This window comes from Mirounga angustirostris, unplaced genomic scaffold, assembly GCF_029215605.1.
Source record: "Mirounga angustirostris isolate CCGP_5_RB_7025 unplaced genomic scaffold, mMirAng1.0.hap1 SCAF_1, whole genome shotgun sequence".
Classification (NCBI taxonomy): domain Eukaryota; kingdom Metazoa; phylum Chordata; class Mammalia; order Carnivora; family Phocidae; genus Mirounga; species Mirounga angustirostris.
Window position 1 is genome coordinate 195,300,564 of NW_026991709.1, and position 16,742 is coordinate 195,317,305.

At 37.9% G+C, this 16,742-nt stretch overlaps 1 protein-coding gene across 22 annotated transcripts in view; it reads left to right on the forward strand.

Annotated features, from left to right (window-relative positions):
* Positions 1-16,742, forward strand: part of PBRM1 (polybromo 1) — a 116,692-nt gene that overhangs the window by 34,027 nt on the left and 65,923 nt on the right. For all 22 annotated transcript variants that reach the window (XM_064595270.1, XM_054504695.2, XM_064595285.1 and 19 more), the window contains 7 exons: positions 615-713; positions 2,978-3,063; positions 4,887-4,982; positions 5,598-5,689; positions 10,542-10,755; positions 15,047-15,188; positions 16,320-16,417. In XM_064595270.1, the coding sequence (XP_064451340.1) occupies positions 615-713; positions 2,978-3,063; positions 4,887-4,982; positions 5,598-5,689; positions 10,542-10,755; positions 15,047-15,188; positions 16,320-16,417 (827 nt within the window). The remainder of the gene's footprint in view (positions 1-614; positions 714-2,977; positions 3,064-4,886; positions 4,983-5,597; positions 5,690-10,541; positions 10,756-15,046; positions 15,189-16,319; positions 16,418-16,742) is intronic.

The window sequence follows — 16,742 nt, forward strand, 5'->3', positions numbered from 1 at the left end:
ATGTGTCTGTTCATTTCTATGTCCTTCTCATTAATCATGTGTACCTTTTGCTTAGAGTGTCTTCCTCTTTCCTTTTCTTTGAAAATTGAAGGCAGTTCTAAGTCTCCGTGGATTATTTGGGATTGAGTGAGCTTTAAGATGTGACAGCTCTAACATGGAGCCTAGTACATAGTAGGTACTCAAAAAGTGCAGCCTCTGTACTAGACTATTTTATCTGAAGTGGGCTATAAAACTAGAGGAGTTTTACTTCACACCCTTAAGTCCACCTTAATGCATTAATATTCATGAAGTACTTAGAACAGTGCTTGGCACAAAGTAAGCACTGTGTGTTTGCTGAATTAAACAACTTTTACATTATTTAATCTTTTAAAAATTATAGATTTTTGTGAAACTGACATAGCTCTGGTTGTTACCTATCTCAAAAACTTGTGTGTAGATGGACAATTTTAGTAGTTTATAAAAGAGAAAATGACTTTATATATTGTTCACATGTGTATTTTCCAGTAAAGTCTTTGAATATGGTGAGAATTTAAAAATATGTGGAGTTCTTTTTTTTAAAGATCATGCTGATTAACTTTCAATTAAGAGGAACTGCTGTATTTTGTTTACTCTAGAATGGAAGCTACAAGAGTATTCATGCAATGGCCAAAGATATAGATCTCCTAGCAAAAAATGCCAAAACTTATAATGAGCCTGGTTCTCAAGTATTCAAGGTTAGTTTATCGCTGTTGTTGTTTTCGTTGGTTAGAGTAGATACCTTAATTTAGAGCCAGCAATTTTTATATAACAACTTTATTGAGATGAAATTCACATCATACCATACATTTAACTCAAAGTGTACAATTTAATGGTTTTTAGTGTATTCGCGGAGTTGTGCAGCCATGACCACAGTCAGTTAGCAGTCACTCCATTTGCTCCCAATCTCCCCATTTTAGGAACACTGGCCTACTTTCTGTCTCTGAATTTGCTTATTCTTGGCATTTCATTTAAATGGAATCGTACACATGTGGTCCTTTATGTGACTGGCTTCTTGCACTGAGCATGATGCTTTTAAGGCATTCATGTTGCAGCATGTATCACTTCTTCATTCTTTTCATTGCTCAGTAATACTCCATTACATTTATATACCATGTTTTATTTACCCCCTTATCAATTGCTAGACATTTGGGTTGTTTCCACTTTACGGCTATTATAAATAATGCTGCTGTGAACATTCATGTGTAAGTTTTTATGTGGACATAGTATTTTCATTTTTCTTGGCTGGAATTGCTGGTCTACATGTAACTATATATTTAGCTTTTTGAGGAACCACCAAATTGTTTTCCAAAGCAGCTGTACTATTTCACATTTGTACTGGAAATGTGCAAGTGTAATTTCTTCATATTCTCACTAAAACTTGTTTTCCATTTTTGTTTGTATGATAGCCATCCTCGTGGGTGTGAAGTAGTATCTCATTGTGTTCGAATATCATTTCCCTGATGATTAGTGATGTTGAACATCTTTTTGTGTGTATATGAGCCATTCATATATCTTTGAAAAACTTTTTATTCAGATCCTTACCCCATTTTTTAATTGGGTTACCTGTTTTTTAATTGTTGCATTGTTAGATTTCTTTATATAGTCTGGACGTTAGAGTAGATACATGATTTACAAATATTTTCTCCCATTCTGTGGATTGTTTTTACTTTCATGGTAGTGTCCTTTGACACCAAGTTTTTAATTCGTTAAGTCCAGTTTGTCTGCTTTTCCTTTGGTTGCTTGTATTTCTAGTGTCTTGTATAAGAAAGCATTAATCCAACGCCACAAAGATTTACATCTATGTTTTCATCTAAGAATTTTATGGTTTCAACCCTTAAACCTAAATGTATCCATTTTGAATTTATTTTTGTATACTTGAGGTAGATGTGAGGTAGGGATCTACATTCATTCTTCCACACGGGGTATTCATTTTTCCCAGCACCTTATATTCAAAAGACTGTTCTTTCCCCCATTGAATGGCGTTGGCACCCTTGTTGAAAATCAATTGACTGTAGGTGCATGGGTTTATTTCTAGAATCTCAGTTCGATTCCATTCGTTTGTATGTCTGTGTTTATGCCAGATGTAAGGTTTGTTTTTGATCTACTTTTTAGTTAAATATTGATTTAGTCTTTCCTTTAAACTTCATAAATATAAAAAGCAATTTCTGTAGTGCAACACACAGTGTGAAATGACTATTTCATTGCTTTACAATTCTCTCCTAGAAATTTTGTAGTCCTATAACACAGATGCTTATAGACATTTCTTGAATTAATATGTCATTGGGAATTTAGCAGAGGACTCTCAGAAAACCTTTTGGGAGTAAAATTATTTTAGACTTTCAGAATGCTGCCTCAGATATAGTTGCTTTTGGTAGTTAACCTTTCACCTTTTAATAAACTTTCATCTTTTAAGAAACTTCGAGTGAAAATCAGAAACGAGCTATGAAGTTCCTGTATTCTTCGTCCTTGATAGGACATTAATAGTAGAGTACCAATAATTTGTTGATGCACTTAAGATTGTACTTTTTGGTCTGATTATTTTCCCTAAAATAAATTTTAGAAGGGAAACTAGATTTGATATATTAATATGCTATTGATTTAAGCAAGTACTTCATCCTAAATTTGTGTGCATAGTCTTTAATCTTAGAAGTGTATCTTTGTATCAGTTTTTAGGTCAGTGGACACAGAGTTGATTGTATTTTCACCCATTTTTCCTTGTTCACTGTTAGATCTTTGTGCATTACTTGACTAATTGTGAAAGAGCTAGGAGGCTTTTTAACTTATGTGTAATTGTGATGATGTTTTCAAAGGTTGTGGAAAGGTTAGAGGATGCAGCTTTATGGATAGTAAATGGAAGCCTACTCCAAATGGAAGAGTGCCATAGAAAGTGTCCAGTGCATGACTGAGGGCATTTTAAACTGTCCTTTTTTTCCTAAACCAAGTAATTTTATCTTGACAGGATGCAAACTCTATAAAAAAAATATTTTATATGAAAAAGGCAGAAATTGAACATCATGAAATGGCTAAGTCAAGCCTTCGGATGAGGTATGTTTTTAAAATGTCTATAATCGGGGCTCCTGGGTGGCTCAGTCAGTTAAACATCTGCCTTTGGCTCGGGTCGTGATCCCGGGGTCCTGGGATCGAGTGCCACGTCAGGCCCCCTGCTCAGCAGAGAGCCTGCTTCTCCCTCTGCCCTTCTCCCTGCTCGTGCTCTCTCTCTCTCTCTCTCAAATAAATAAAATCTTGGGGCGCCTGGGTGGCTCAGCTGGTTAAACGACTGCCTTCGGCTCAGGTCATGATCCTGGAGTCCCTGGATCGAGCCCCGCATCGGGCTCCCTGCTCGGCAGGGAGTCTGCTTCTCCCTCTGACCCTCCCCCCTCTCGTGTTCTCTCTCTCATTCTGTCTCAAATAAATAAATAAAATCTAAAAAAAAAAAAATCAAATAAAACCTTAAAAACTAATAATAAAATGTCTAAAATCCTTGTGCCTTTATTATTTGCCAAATTTTCTATAGAAGCTGGTGGAATCAGTGCAGTGGAAAACAGGATGTATGTTGCATTTGAAAATTATATTTACAGTTGATAATGTGATTCTGAGGAGAATAGATACAACTCTTACTCGGCCCCTTCATTGCAGCTGGAAGGCTTTATTTAAAAACAAATGATTTTGGGGATGCCTGGGTGGCTCAGTCAGTTAAGCGTCTGCCTTCGGCTCAGGTCATGATCCCAGGGTTCTGGGATCGAGTCCCACGTCGGGCTCCCTGCTCAGCGGGGCACCTGCTTCTCCCCCTCCCTCCTGCTTCCCCCCCTCCCTCCTGCTTCCCATGCTTGTGCTCACTTGCTGTCTCTCTGTGTCAATTAAATAAAATCTTAAAAAAAAAAATTTAGGGCGCCTGGGTGGCTCAGTTGGTTAAGCGACTGCCTTCGGCTCAGGTCATGATCCTGGAGTCCCTGGATCGAGTCCCACATCGGGCTCCCTGCTCGGCAGGGAGTCTGCTTCTCCCTCTGACCCTCCCCCCTCTCATGTGCTCTCTCTCATTCTCTCTGTCTCAAATAAATAAACAAAAATCTTTAAAAAAAAAAAAATTTAATAACGATTTTTGAGGCTAAACACTATTATCTGCTCTTATTGCTATATACATGTACATATTTATATGTAACATGTATTACATATAAATGTATATAATATAAGCATATACAGGGGCTCCTGGGTGGCTCCGTTATTAAGCGTCTGCCTTTGGCTCAGGTCATGGTCCCAGGGTCCTGGGATCGAGCCCCACATCAGGCTCCCTGCTTGGCGGGAGGCCTGCTTCTCCCTCTCCCCTCCCCCGGCTTGTGTTCCCTCTCTCGTTGTGTCTCTCTCTGTCAAATAAATAAAAAATTAAAAAAAAAAAGCATATACATAATATCATGATATTTGTGTGTAAAATATAATAGTATATATTTATATTGGCAGCAAGAGCATTTAGCCAGATGTCAGGAGATCTAAAGTCTCGTCCTGGCTCTTTCTTGTGCAAGGACTAGGACTTTGAACAAGTCTTACTTCTGGGATTCCATTTCCTCCTTCGAGAAATGGAAGCTGGAGTGGCTGCTTTCAAAGCTTCTGACCCTGACATTTCCTTCATTACCAGATCCTTGGTCACTGCAGGGACCATAAGCTCTCTAGGACCAGCCCTTGTCCATTCTCTTCAGCAGAGTCCTCAGGTTTTGGAGCAAAGCCTGCTGTATAGTAATGGCTCAGAAATATATGAGCGTTTCTTAGAAACAACAACAACAACAACAAAAGATGATTGCCTCCTTTTTGTTTACCCACCATTCTGATTTCAGCTGTCAGTTTTCTGAGTTTCTTTTTATCTTATTTCTGGATAGGACTCCATCAAATTTGGCTACAGCCAGGCTGACAGGTCCTTCGCACAGTAAAGGCAGCCTTGGTGAAGAGAGAAATCCCACTAGCAAGTATTACCGGTGAGAGAGTGAGTGTGTTTAGTCTGAGAACTGACCTTGTTTATGAGGCTAGGCTTACTAGTGTTTCCCTGATAGCTATCATGAAGTAATTCTTTGGGGTATAATTGGGTTATTATGTTAAAAGGTTGAGGTGCTATAGTAGGCCTGACCTGACTTCTGGAAAATGCTGAAGCAGAAGTTATTTGTCAGGTAGTGTTTTAATATTTCCAGTAAAATAAATTGTGGTCAAATACTAAAAGATTTTGTATTCAAAATAGAATTTGTGTTCGTTGTAGAATATGAACATCTTAGAAGAGAATTAACCAGTAATGATGAATGAATCTTTATTTTTTATAAAATAAGGAGTAGTGCTGCATTTAAGTAACACACAATTGCAAGTAGCCTATTTTAGGCTTTCTACACCACTCCCTCTTTTTTGAGAGAAAAAAAATTGGTCTTGGCTAAGATTGATTATGGGGACTATAAAAAGTACAAAGATAAATTGATCACAAACAGTTGAATAGAAATTCTTTTTCTTTGATGTGAATGCTTTGTTAACAGCTCCTGTTTCCTGTAAAGTAACCAAATTATTATAACATCTTTCCTTGTCTTCTGATTGCTTGTTTTTCTTTGTAGTAATAAAAGAACAGTCCAAGGGGGTCGTTTGTCAGCAATTACCATGGCACTTCAGTATGGCTCAGAAAGTGAAGAGGATGCTGCCTTAGCTGGTAGGCATTAGGTTATGACTAGTTAATGCCTTTTCAATGGATCTTCCAGTGAAGGAAAATTAAAGTAACTTTGATCTGGCTGGGAGTTTGTCCATTTTTGGAGTACATGCTGTTTTGTTTGCACTCTTTGGTTGGCTGACTTAACAAAACCTTATTTTATGTTACAGCTTGTATCTAAGTAAATAAATACTTCTATAAAAACAATTGGTGTGCTAGCCTCAGCAGATCCTGTTTTCAAGTGTATAATGATAAATAGTGAGTGAATACTGGTAATGCCATCGGGAAACCCAGTGGAGACATTCATACCATCTTAGACCTCCAGGCCACTGGCTTGTATTTTCAATAGGCTATAATCTCTTCTTGGCCAGAGCTTCTGATTTAAAGATAGATGTAAAAAAAAAAAAAAAAAGTAAATTACAATCAGAGCAGCATAGTCAGTTGTCATTTAAACAAGTCCAACAAAGGGCATTGGGCAGTAAAATCCATGTAAAAGTATACTATCTGTTAAATAGCGAAGAACAGCTGTAGAGGTATGTTTGATTTCATTGTCTTTCTCTGCAGTGTGATATAATGTTCTTTATTTTACTACAGATAATGTTTATATGCACAGATAAAATTTGTTTTATGAAATTACTCTGGCATATTGTCTGATTTCATAATCAAGTATGAGGACAGATTTTTCCACCTGTGTCTTATTTTCTATTAAATCTATAGAAGTTTCATAATTACTGTAGACTACTTATTAAGAGTGTAAATTTAATTTTTTGACACTCATCTACAAAATTTTTTTTTAACTTAAATCAGGTCTGGTGTTATCAAAAATTGAAGGAAAATTTGTTTTTATTAGCTTTGTTTTTTGCTGGTTATAAAAGTGATACACATGTTTAGGTTTCCTTCTAACATTTGGTTACTTTATTAACCTTATAAGTAGCATAACAAATTGAAGGAAAACCCACCTAAAAAGTATTTATTGCTTTTTTTTTTTCCCCTAACAAATAGTATCTTTGTCACAAAAGGGTTCTTATTTAGTAACCTTAGCTATTAAAACAAAGTAGATGCCAATCAGCTTTGTATGTAGTAGATCTTTCAGGCTGTTCTGCATAGCTGTTTATCCTTGATTTAGGCAGGATTCTAATCTATTTGGTTTCTACTTCCTGCTGCTAGAAACATCTTAGGGGTAGGGTACAGTGAAAATAGCAAAGAAAGGATAACTGATGATCTTGGAGCTTGTTGACAAGAAAAAGCCCGTGGAAAGAAGGCATAAGAGTTCAGAAAGTGTGGCTTGTCTTCTTGAGGTGATTTGTTTTAGAGACAAACCACACCGTGCAGCCTAGGGCACGTAGAGAAGAGCGCCCACTTACAGTCACTCTAAGAACAGAAATGGGGTGGGGAATAGAATCAGAAAAACAGATCAACCTGTCACTCCTCCCTCACAAAAATAAAATAAGACAAGAAAGTAAAAAGAAACAGAAAAAGTGAGACAAATGGAAAGCATAAAGATGAGAGAAACAACTCCAAAAATTACATCAGAAATCACATCAGTGTTAATGACCCAAATTTGCCAACTATAACAGTTTTAGATTAGATTTTTAAAAAAAATCAGGTTGTATGCTGATTACAAGAGACACATCTAAAATGTAGAAATATAGGAAAGTTTAATGTAAAAGGATGGAAAAAGATACACGGGGAAAATAATAACCAAACGATAGTTACATTGACTTTTGATAAAATGGACTTTCAAACAAAAAGCATTACCAAGGATAAAAAGGATTCACCTCATAATGATAAAAGGTTTATTTCATCAGGAAGATAAATTATTAAAAAAGCTCAAAATATGTAAAACAAGCAAATAGAAGGTGGCAGAGAAAGTGAAAACATTGCCCTAGAGTGGGAGTTCACTGCTTTCCATTGCCAGATAGGCAGCCAGAAAACCAGTGAAGACAGAGATGATTTGAGTACACAATGTTTATTTCTCACAAGTGTATTTGTTTCCTATTGCTGCAAAAACAAATTACCATAAACTTAGTGGCTTAAAACAACACAAATGTATTCTCTTTGATTCTAGAGGTCAGAAGTCTAAAAGCAAGTTGTTGGCAGGCCAGTGTTCCTCTGGAGGCTCTAGGGATAAAATGTTTCCTCTCTTTTTCTAATTTCTAGAAGCTACCTGTATGCCTTGGCTCACGGCTCCTTCCTCTCTAGTCAGAATGCAGCACTCACAGTCTCTGTATCTGTCATCTCATCTCCTTTCTCCTTTGACCTTGCCTGCCTCTTATAAGGACCCTTGCAATTACATTTAGTGCTCAGAGTTTAATCCAGGATAATCTCCCAAGTTCAAGATCCTTAACTTAATCATATCTGCGAAGTCTCTTTTGCCCTATAAGGTAATAAATATTCATAGGTTCTGTGGATTAGGACTTGGATATATTAAGGAGGGCTATTCAGCTAACGCAACAAGATGGATATAATTAGGCAAGTATTCTGCAGCTAGAAAATACATGTTCTTCTCTGATTCTTGTGGAACAATCACAAAAATTGATCATGTACTTAGCCATGAAACAAATTTCAACCAGTTTGAAAGTTGGGTATTTTATAGACATATTTCTGACCATAATGCAGCTATGATAAGCACCTAATCTTAAAAAACCCAAACACTCAGGAAATGCAAAAGTCTTCAAATGTTTGGGTTTCTATTTTTTTTTTTTTTTAAGATTTTATTTATTTATTTGACAGAGACACAGCAAGAGAGGGAACGCAAGCAGGGGGAGTGGGAGAGGGAGAAGCAGGCTTCCCGCGGAGCAGGGAGCCCGATGCGGGGCTCGATCCCAGGACCCTGGGATCATGACCTGAGCCGAAGGCAGACACTTAACGCCTGAGCCACCCAGGCGCCCCTGGGTTTCTCTTTTTAAAAAGGAAAAATTATAATGGAAATTCAATTACCTGAGATTGAACAATAGCAATAATGAAAATAATATATATCAAAACAGTGGGGACGAAGCTAAAGCTGTACTTTGGAGAGAAAGTTACAGGTCTGAATGTGTCTATTTAGAAAAGCAGCTGAAAGGGGTGCCTGGGTGGCTCAGTCATTAAGCGTCTGCCTTTGGCTCAGGTCATGATCTCAGGGTCCTGGGATTGAGCCCCACATCAGGCTCCCTGCTCAGCAGGAAGCCTGCTTCTCCCTCTCCCACCCTGCCTGCTTGTGTTCCCTCTCCTGCTGTCAAATAAATAAAATCTTTAAAAAAAAAAAAAAAGAAAAAGACTGATTAGTCTTATCACCATTAAAGAAATTATTAGTTACAAATCTTTCCCCATAGAAAACACCAGGCCAAACATTCAAGGAACAGAATTATATACAAACTACTGCAGAGAATAGAAAAAGAGCTCCCTAGTTCATTCTATAAAAATGATAGAACATAGATACCCAAACTTAACAAAAATAAGCACACTGTATCTAGCAGCATATATAAATGATAATGCATGATAACACAGTTTGGTTACTCCAAGAATACTAGGTCACTTCAGCATTAGAAAAAGTTAAAGTATCATTCACTATGTTAATGCTTTAAAAGAGTAAAGCTGTATTATTGGCTCAGCAGATGCCTTTGATAAATGCTTCAATTCCCATTCATGATGAAAACTTAACAAATTAGGAATAGAAGGGGATCCTTCCTAACTTGATAAAGAGCACTTGTTTTTAGTGGAGAAATACTTGTAGCATTCCCTTTACCATAAGTTAAAATGTTGTTACCGCTTTTGGTCAAAATATAGCCAGCTGACAGTGACAACAATGAAGGAGTAAGAATCAGAAAAGATTTATAAGGATTGCAGTTGAAAGATTGTTTTTTGAGTTTTTTACTCAAAAGACTGTACAGGTAAATTATTGGAATTAATAAGAATAATAAGATGCTAGATATAAGATCATTATACAAAAATCTGTTTCATTTCTGGAATCAGCCACAAAAAGAAAATACAATTTTTTTAAAAGATACAATTTACAGTATCAACAAAACATATCTAGGTATAAATCCAACTAAATAGGTACAAGCTCTTTATGGAGAAGATCAGCAGTAGTAGGGTCAGAGAAAACTAGTTTCAGATCCTCTCTTTACTTCTGGCTCCATGACTAGAACCAAATCCTCTCACAACTCTCCTGAGTTGTGCCTGTCCATCTCTTAACACTGTAACTAAGTACTTACTAAATGATTGTCATTCTTACCCACAAGCAGTAGTGATTTTGATTATACAGATCCATCAAGAAAAACTTAAATTATGGTCCTTATACACTGTAAGAGAATTTAGGGAAATGAAGAATGTATTTTGTTTTTCTATAAAAATGATTACATTTTGTTTTGGTGTTTTTATGATTAGCTCTACCTAAAAATTCTCTCAATAAAGGAATAAATCATTCTTAAGGGATGCTGTAGATCAGTGGGGCAAAATCAGAGACTTAAAGCAAAACCAGATCTACCAATATCAACCTGGTATCAATATACATTTATAATGCCCTAAACTACATGCTGCTGCTTTAGTTCTGAGATCTGTGTATAGCTACTTTATCCTTTTCCTGGCCAAACATATAGCAGAGCCTCTAAAGAAGGCACATTTAAAAAGAGAAACTATTTCATAACTTTTAAAAAACAGTATAATGTTTTCTATGTAACACTTTATTCTGTTTCTGTGTAACATTTCTCTAAATATACAATTATATGAAGCACTAACAGCATCTTTAATGAGGGCTGGAAACTCTTAAAATAAGTATTTTCAAACATACAAAGCTTACTTTGGAAGGTCGTTAAAAGAGCTTTAAAGTATGGTTTGTTCTTCCCCTTCTAATACCATTTTTGTCTTTTTTTAGCTGCACGTTATGAAGAAGGAGAGTCGGAAGCAGAGAGCATTACTTCATTTATGGATGTTTCAAATCCTTTTTATCAGCTTTATGACACAGTTAGGAGTTGTCGGAATAACCAAGGGCAGCTAATAGCTGAACCTTTTTTCCATTTGCCTTCAAAGAAAAAATATCCTGATTATTACCAACAAATTAAAATGCCCATATCCCTACAACAGATCAGGTAAGCTGCCTTCTACATTACTCAATAGAAATCCATTTTCTTGTGGTTGATCCTGCACATATATCTCCTTGCTAAAATGGATAAGGATATTAAAGGTAAAAATGTTTTCATATGTTAGAGTATGTCTTGCATGTCACTCCTACGTGAAAAGTGAGAAATAAATTTGATTAAATGCGAATGGTATTATTTGTACTGTAATAGAGTCAAGGCAAATAAGCAAAAGGTATTCCAGCTAGGCATTTGTGTGTCAGATTATAGACTATAAAGAGTCATGCAGCTCAAAACTTAACTGGTCATTTTCTTAGAGCTGAGCAAAGCACAAAAATCTTTCTGCTTATACTTCTTATATTTTAATTACAACAATTTAATTCTATTTAAATTTTGTATCTAAAGTTGAGTCCCCAGAATAAGCATAGGCAGCTCTTAGAGAATTCATTAGCTGAAACAGTACCTGAAAGATGGTTCATCTTGGTTTCCCCATTCTGTTTAAAACAATCATTGGGGGTTGCCTGGCTCAGTCGGTAGAGCAGTGCGACTCTTGATCTCAGGGTCATGAGTTCAAGCCCCACATTGAGCATGGAGCCTACTTTAAATACATACATACATACATACATACATACATACATAAACAAAAACAAACATTGGGAATTCAGACAGAATACTGAAACCACTGCATCGTCATTAAAAATAATAGGAAATAGGGGCGCCTGGATGGCTCAGTCATTAAGCGTCTGCCTTCCACTCAGGTCATGATCCCAGGGTCCTAGGATTGAGCCCCGCATTGGGCTCCCTGCTTGGCGGGAAGCCTGCTTCTCCCTCTCCCACTCTCCCTGCTTGTGTTCCCTCTCTCACTGTCTCTCTGTCAAATAAATAAGGAAAATCTTAAAAAATAATAATAATAATAATAGGAAATAAGTAATATCGTAACTCTCACCGTGCAGGTTAGGTTCTACCGTATACCCAGATAGAGGCAACAAGGTAAAAATATATCTTAACTGGGCAAAATCAGAATAAGCTGGTATTTATCAGGACAGATAACTAACCTTTCAAATAGTAGGAATTAAAAATCTTATACTTGCTGGATTCTAGAAAATAAAGTTGCTAACAATATATGTTTCATGGTTTTGCATTTATAACTTCTGTTTTCATTATTTGATCAGTAAAATTTAGGGTGTTTTTACTTAATGCAAATTTTGGAGGTTTTGTACCCAAATAGGATATAGAAAGTCAGTTTATTTGATCCTCTTAAAGTAACATGGAAATTAAAGCTGCCACTGATTAAGAAAATAGCCTAGAAATTTGTCTTTTATACTCTTTGCCTTGGAAAAGATAGTGACAGTCTTATAGATGTCGAGAGGTTCCCTTTTAACTCAATTTTTTTTTTTAAAGATTTTATTTATTTATTTGACAGAGAGACTGCAAGAGAGGCAACACAAGCAGGGGGAGTGGGAGAGGGAGAAGCAGGCTTCCCACTGAGCAGGGAGCCTGATGTGGGGCTTGATCCCAGGACCCTGGGATCATGACCTGAGCTGAAGGCAGATGCCTAATGACTGAGCCACCCAGGCGCCCCATTCACTCAACAATTTTTGTCCTTAGTTTCTTTTCTTCCTCAGTCTTTTTTTTTTTTTTTTTTTAGTCAAAATAATGAGTTCAGTGTAAAGGAAGACATATTCTCAGCCAACTCAATCATCTGCCTACAACCTTCTTCTAAGTGAGAATTTCCTAATAGAAACCTTGCTTGGTTAAGTCAGGAATTCTGCACCTTTCCCCCTTTTTAAATTTACTTCTTGACAGTTGTCTGGCACATAGGTAGGGGAGTGTGAGGAATAGAGAAATGGCTGAGGCCTAGCTGGTAGCACACTAGAGTTCTGAAGGGTCAGCTCTTAGCACGGCTAATCTACCTCCTTCCCAAGGACGCATGGCCAGTGGTGCCTGACAGGAGCTGGACTACCTTCCATTGTTTCTACTTCAGAGCAACACGGAAATCTACAGCAATGCTGACCAAATAGAACTTTCTGTGATGATGGAAATGTTGTTTTCTCTGCCCCGTCCAGTATGGTAGCCACTAGTCACATGTAACTATTGAGCTCTTGAAATGTGGCTGGTGCAACTAAGGAACTAGATTTTAAATTTTATTTCTTTTTTTTTTTTTTTTTAAAGATTTTATTTATTTACTTGAGACAGAGAGAATGAGAGAGAGAGAGCACATGAGAGGGAGGAGGGTCAGAGGGAGAAGCAGACTCCGTGCCGAGCAGGGAGCCCGATGCGGGACTCGATCCAGGGACTCCAGGATCATGACCTGAGCCGAAGGCAGTGCTTAACCAACTGAGCCACCCAGGCACCCTTAAATTTTATTTCTATTTAAATAGCCACATGTGGCTAGTGGCTAATGTATTATATAGCACAGTCCTAGGGAGATTTGTTGGCAGGAGGATGATAGTTGAGTGTCATCAAAAGCAACAAAAATAGGGCTGCCTGGGTGGCACTGTCAGTTAAGCATCCGATTCTTGGTTTCAGCTCAGGTCATGATCTCAGACTCCTGGGATTGAGCCCCACCTCAGGCTCCACACTTAGCAAGGAGTCTGCTTAGGACTCTCTGTCTCTCTGCCCCTCCATTCCACGCACACATGCGCTCTCTTGCTTTCTCTAAAATAAATCATTAAAAAAAAAGGGGCAACAAAAATAGAAGAGTGGGCAGGAGCTAGACAGTGTGGCTCCATATGCCACCTTCCACTGCTGAGGCTTGTCATCCCCATCTTTTATTTCCTATTGTGCCTATCCTGCCCCCCTCTATTTTTGATGAACATCAGTCTCATAAATACCTGCAGATTTATTATAGATTGTCATTTACAAGTTTGAGTTCCACATCTGTTCTTTGTGGGTATTGAGAATACTCAGCACATTACTCAGAGTTGGCAGGAATAAGTCTGAGGCTATAATTTAAATTCTAGGTGCTAGCCATGTAGGCTGGTACTGAGAGCTGAGTTTGTGCGTAGGTGTTTGCTTCACTCCCGAGATGTTCTCTAATGTTCGTATCTTTTTAAACAGTACGTGGAGTCTGCATATAGTGTGCATGTGCTTCAGTCAGAAGATTTAAACGTCTATCCTATGTGCATACAGAGTTAGGGCACACTGTGACTTTTCACTTTGTGTAAAATGTATAAGGGACATGGGGCACCTGAGTGGCTCAGTTTGTTAGGTATCTGACTCTTGATTTCAGCTCAGGTCGTGATCTTAGGATTGTGGGATCGAGCCCTGCGTCGGGCTCCCCACTCAGCTGGGAGTCTGCTTGAGCATCTCTCTCTCCCCCTGCCCTTCTCCCCATGCATGCACTCCCGTGCACTCTCTCTCTCTCTCAAATATTTTTAAAAAAATATAGGGATGCCTAGGTGGCACAGTTGGTTAAGCATCTGACTTTTGGTTTTGGCTCAGGTCGTGATCTCAGGGTCTTGGGATTGAGCCCCACGTTGGGCTCCACACTCAGTGCAGAGTCTGCTTGAGATTCTCTCTCACTCTGCCCCTCCTGCTCATGCTCTGTCTCTCTCTCTTTAAAATAATAAATAAAGAAATCTTTAAAGTAAAATATATAAGGGACTTCATGAGAGTTGGCATTAGCAATAGCCATAGTGTCTAAAAGATATCAGAATTCTTAAGACTTTTAAGTAAAATAAGTAATGTCAATTTTAAGCCATCATAATTAGTTACAAATGTTTGTATTAGAAGAAAAGTAGTGAATGGACTCTGACATATCTGCCTCTCATTTACCATCTTAAGACTTCTTCATTATACATATGTGTGTATATATATATATATATATATATATATATATATATATATATATATATATCCCCTTTCGTGGTATTGTGAGTACATTCTCTTTTCATTAACCTTCATGAAGAGGCTAGATCACCATGGTTCTTCATTAAGGTATCTTAAAACCTCCCTGATTTTTTTTTCTCTTTCTGGGGTTTGCATGTTAACCACTAACAGGTTTTCCATTAGGGTTGTTGCTAATATATTTGCTTTGTAATTGACCACCTTGGCACCTAGGTCCTCTTATTACTTCTTATAGTGTTTTGTTCTGGATTTTCAGGTAGACTGTCATACTGCCTAAATACAATGGTGCTTTTGCCTCCTTTCTATCTTGAAGGTGTCCCTTCTAGGCTTCTTATCAGTATCACAAGTAAAGAGGTCAGCTAGTGCTTGTTAGGATTTTTGTACTAGATTTTCAGTAAGGGTGTTTCATCATTTTCGTAAAGGTAAATTGTAGTCATGTGTTTGTCTTTCACAGAACAAAGCTAAAGAACCAAGAATATGAAACTTTGGATCATTTGGAGTGTGATCTGAATTTAATGTTTGAAAATGCCAAACGCTATAATGTTCCCAATTCAGCCATCTACAAGCGAGTTCTGAAATTGCAGCAGGTCATGCAGGTATGATTCCTGGGATTTGCTTAACTGTGGTATGTATAATTGAAATAATTTTACAAACTTTGAGTGTGTACTTCTAAGATGTGTGATTTCTCCCAGCAATATCACATCATTTATTTCAACCACAAGTACTGCTGAATATTTTTTTAGAGTTGTCAGGACCATGTAGAGTAGAAATAATAATTTAGACTGGGTTAGCTTTGTGAGTGGGAGGAGCAGGGATTTGTGCCTGGGGAGTCATTTTAGGGTCCTCAGGAAGTTTCCCTCCAGTCACAGATGATACTCTATCATTTAGATTTTATTTCTTTGGTTCTAGACTTGTGTCTGTTAAGGTACATTGGTCCTAGGAGAAAGAACATCTTAAAGCTAATTAATCATTGTACAGTGTTTAAGAATTTATCAGATCCTTTCTGAGAGCACATCTTAGTGGGCACGGGGAGTCATGGGTGATCTAGGGGTTTTGAAGAAAGGCATAGATATGAAATACAAATTGTGTCTGTCAGTTTTGGGTAGAATCTTTCTGCAAAGAGAATCTCAGAGCAAGGAAGCAACAGAAGCAATTTTAGATAACCCTGGAGAATCTTCACTGTGTAGTCGATCGTGACATTGGTGCTGCACATTTCACGTATTGCCTTTCAGCGCTGCGCATGCGTTCCCTGAGTCCGTAATGGTTGGACTTTCAGCTCTTTGGCAGAAGGTCTTTAAAAATGCATGTGTTGAAAGTAGATCTTCTTTTCACGTCTCACATTAAACTTTCTTCTTCGCCACACCATTGCTGAAGAAGTCCAGGGTATCAAAGACTGTCTTTAGTTGGCTTCACCTAAAAATGGCAGGACACCCCTACAACTTGCCTCAGCGCTTTCAACAAGCTGGTGCCGTTGTAGTCTTACAGTTGAGCTAGTGTTGATTCCTCAACCCTCTGGATCCAGTTTTTAACCTACTTTTCTGTAGGTCATGCAAGCTTTTGTTAAACTGGGTTATTGAAAATGTTTACTGACTCTTTAATTTTGTGCACCTTACCTGTGGTTGTATTTTTCCAAGAGAATCTGATACGTCTGGCTCTTTAATATTAATTCATATATTCTAGGAGCATTCAGCAGGGAGAGCTTGACTCCAGGGTCTGCTCTGTTTCAGGCAAAGAAGAAGGAGCTTGCCAGGAGGGACGACCTTGAGGATGGAGACAGCATGATTTCTTCAGCCACCTCTGATGCTGGTAGCGCCAAAAGGAAAAGGTACGTGTTCTTCTCCTAGGCGGAGACAGCTCTGTGTCTATGACTTTGTTTCTGGTAAGTGCAGAAAAAATGTGGTTTTAAGCTGTCAGGTATGAATTCTCTTATAAGCTCTAATTATTTGCTAACAGGTTTTCTGTTAGAATTCATTTGTGAGTGGTATGAGCAGCACTGCCATTGGGCCAAGTGCCATAATGGCTGTAGACCACGTGGATGAAAGTGATAGCTACTTATGGGGCTCGGCAAAGCACGTTACTCTGTTGGCTGTCGGGGCCATTTTGCCTTCATGTGGCATTTCAGGAGTGCCACTTAAATCTAGTTGCGGTAA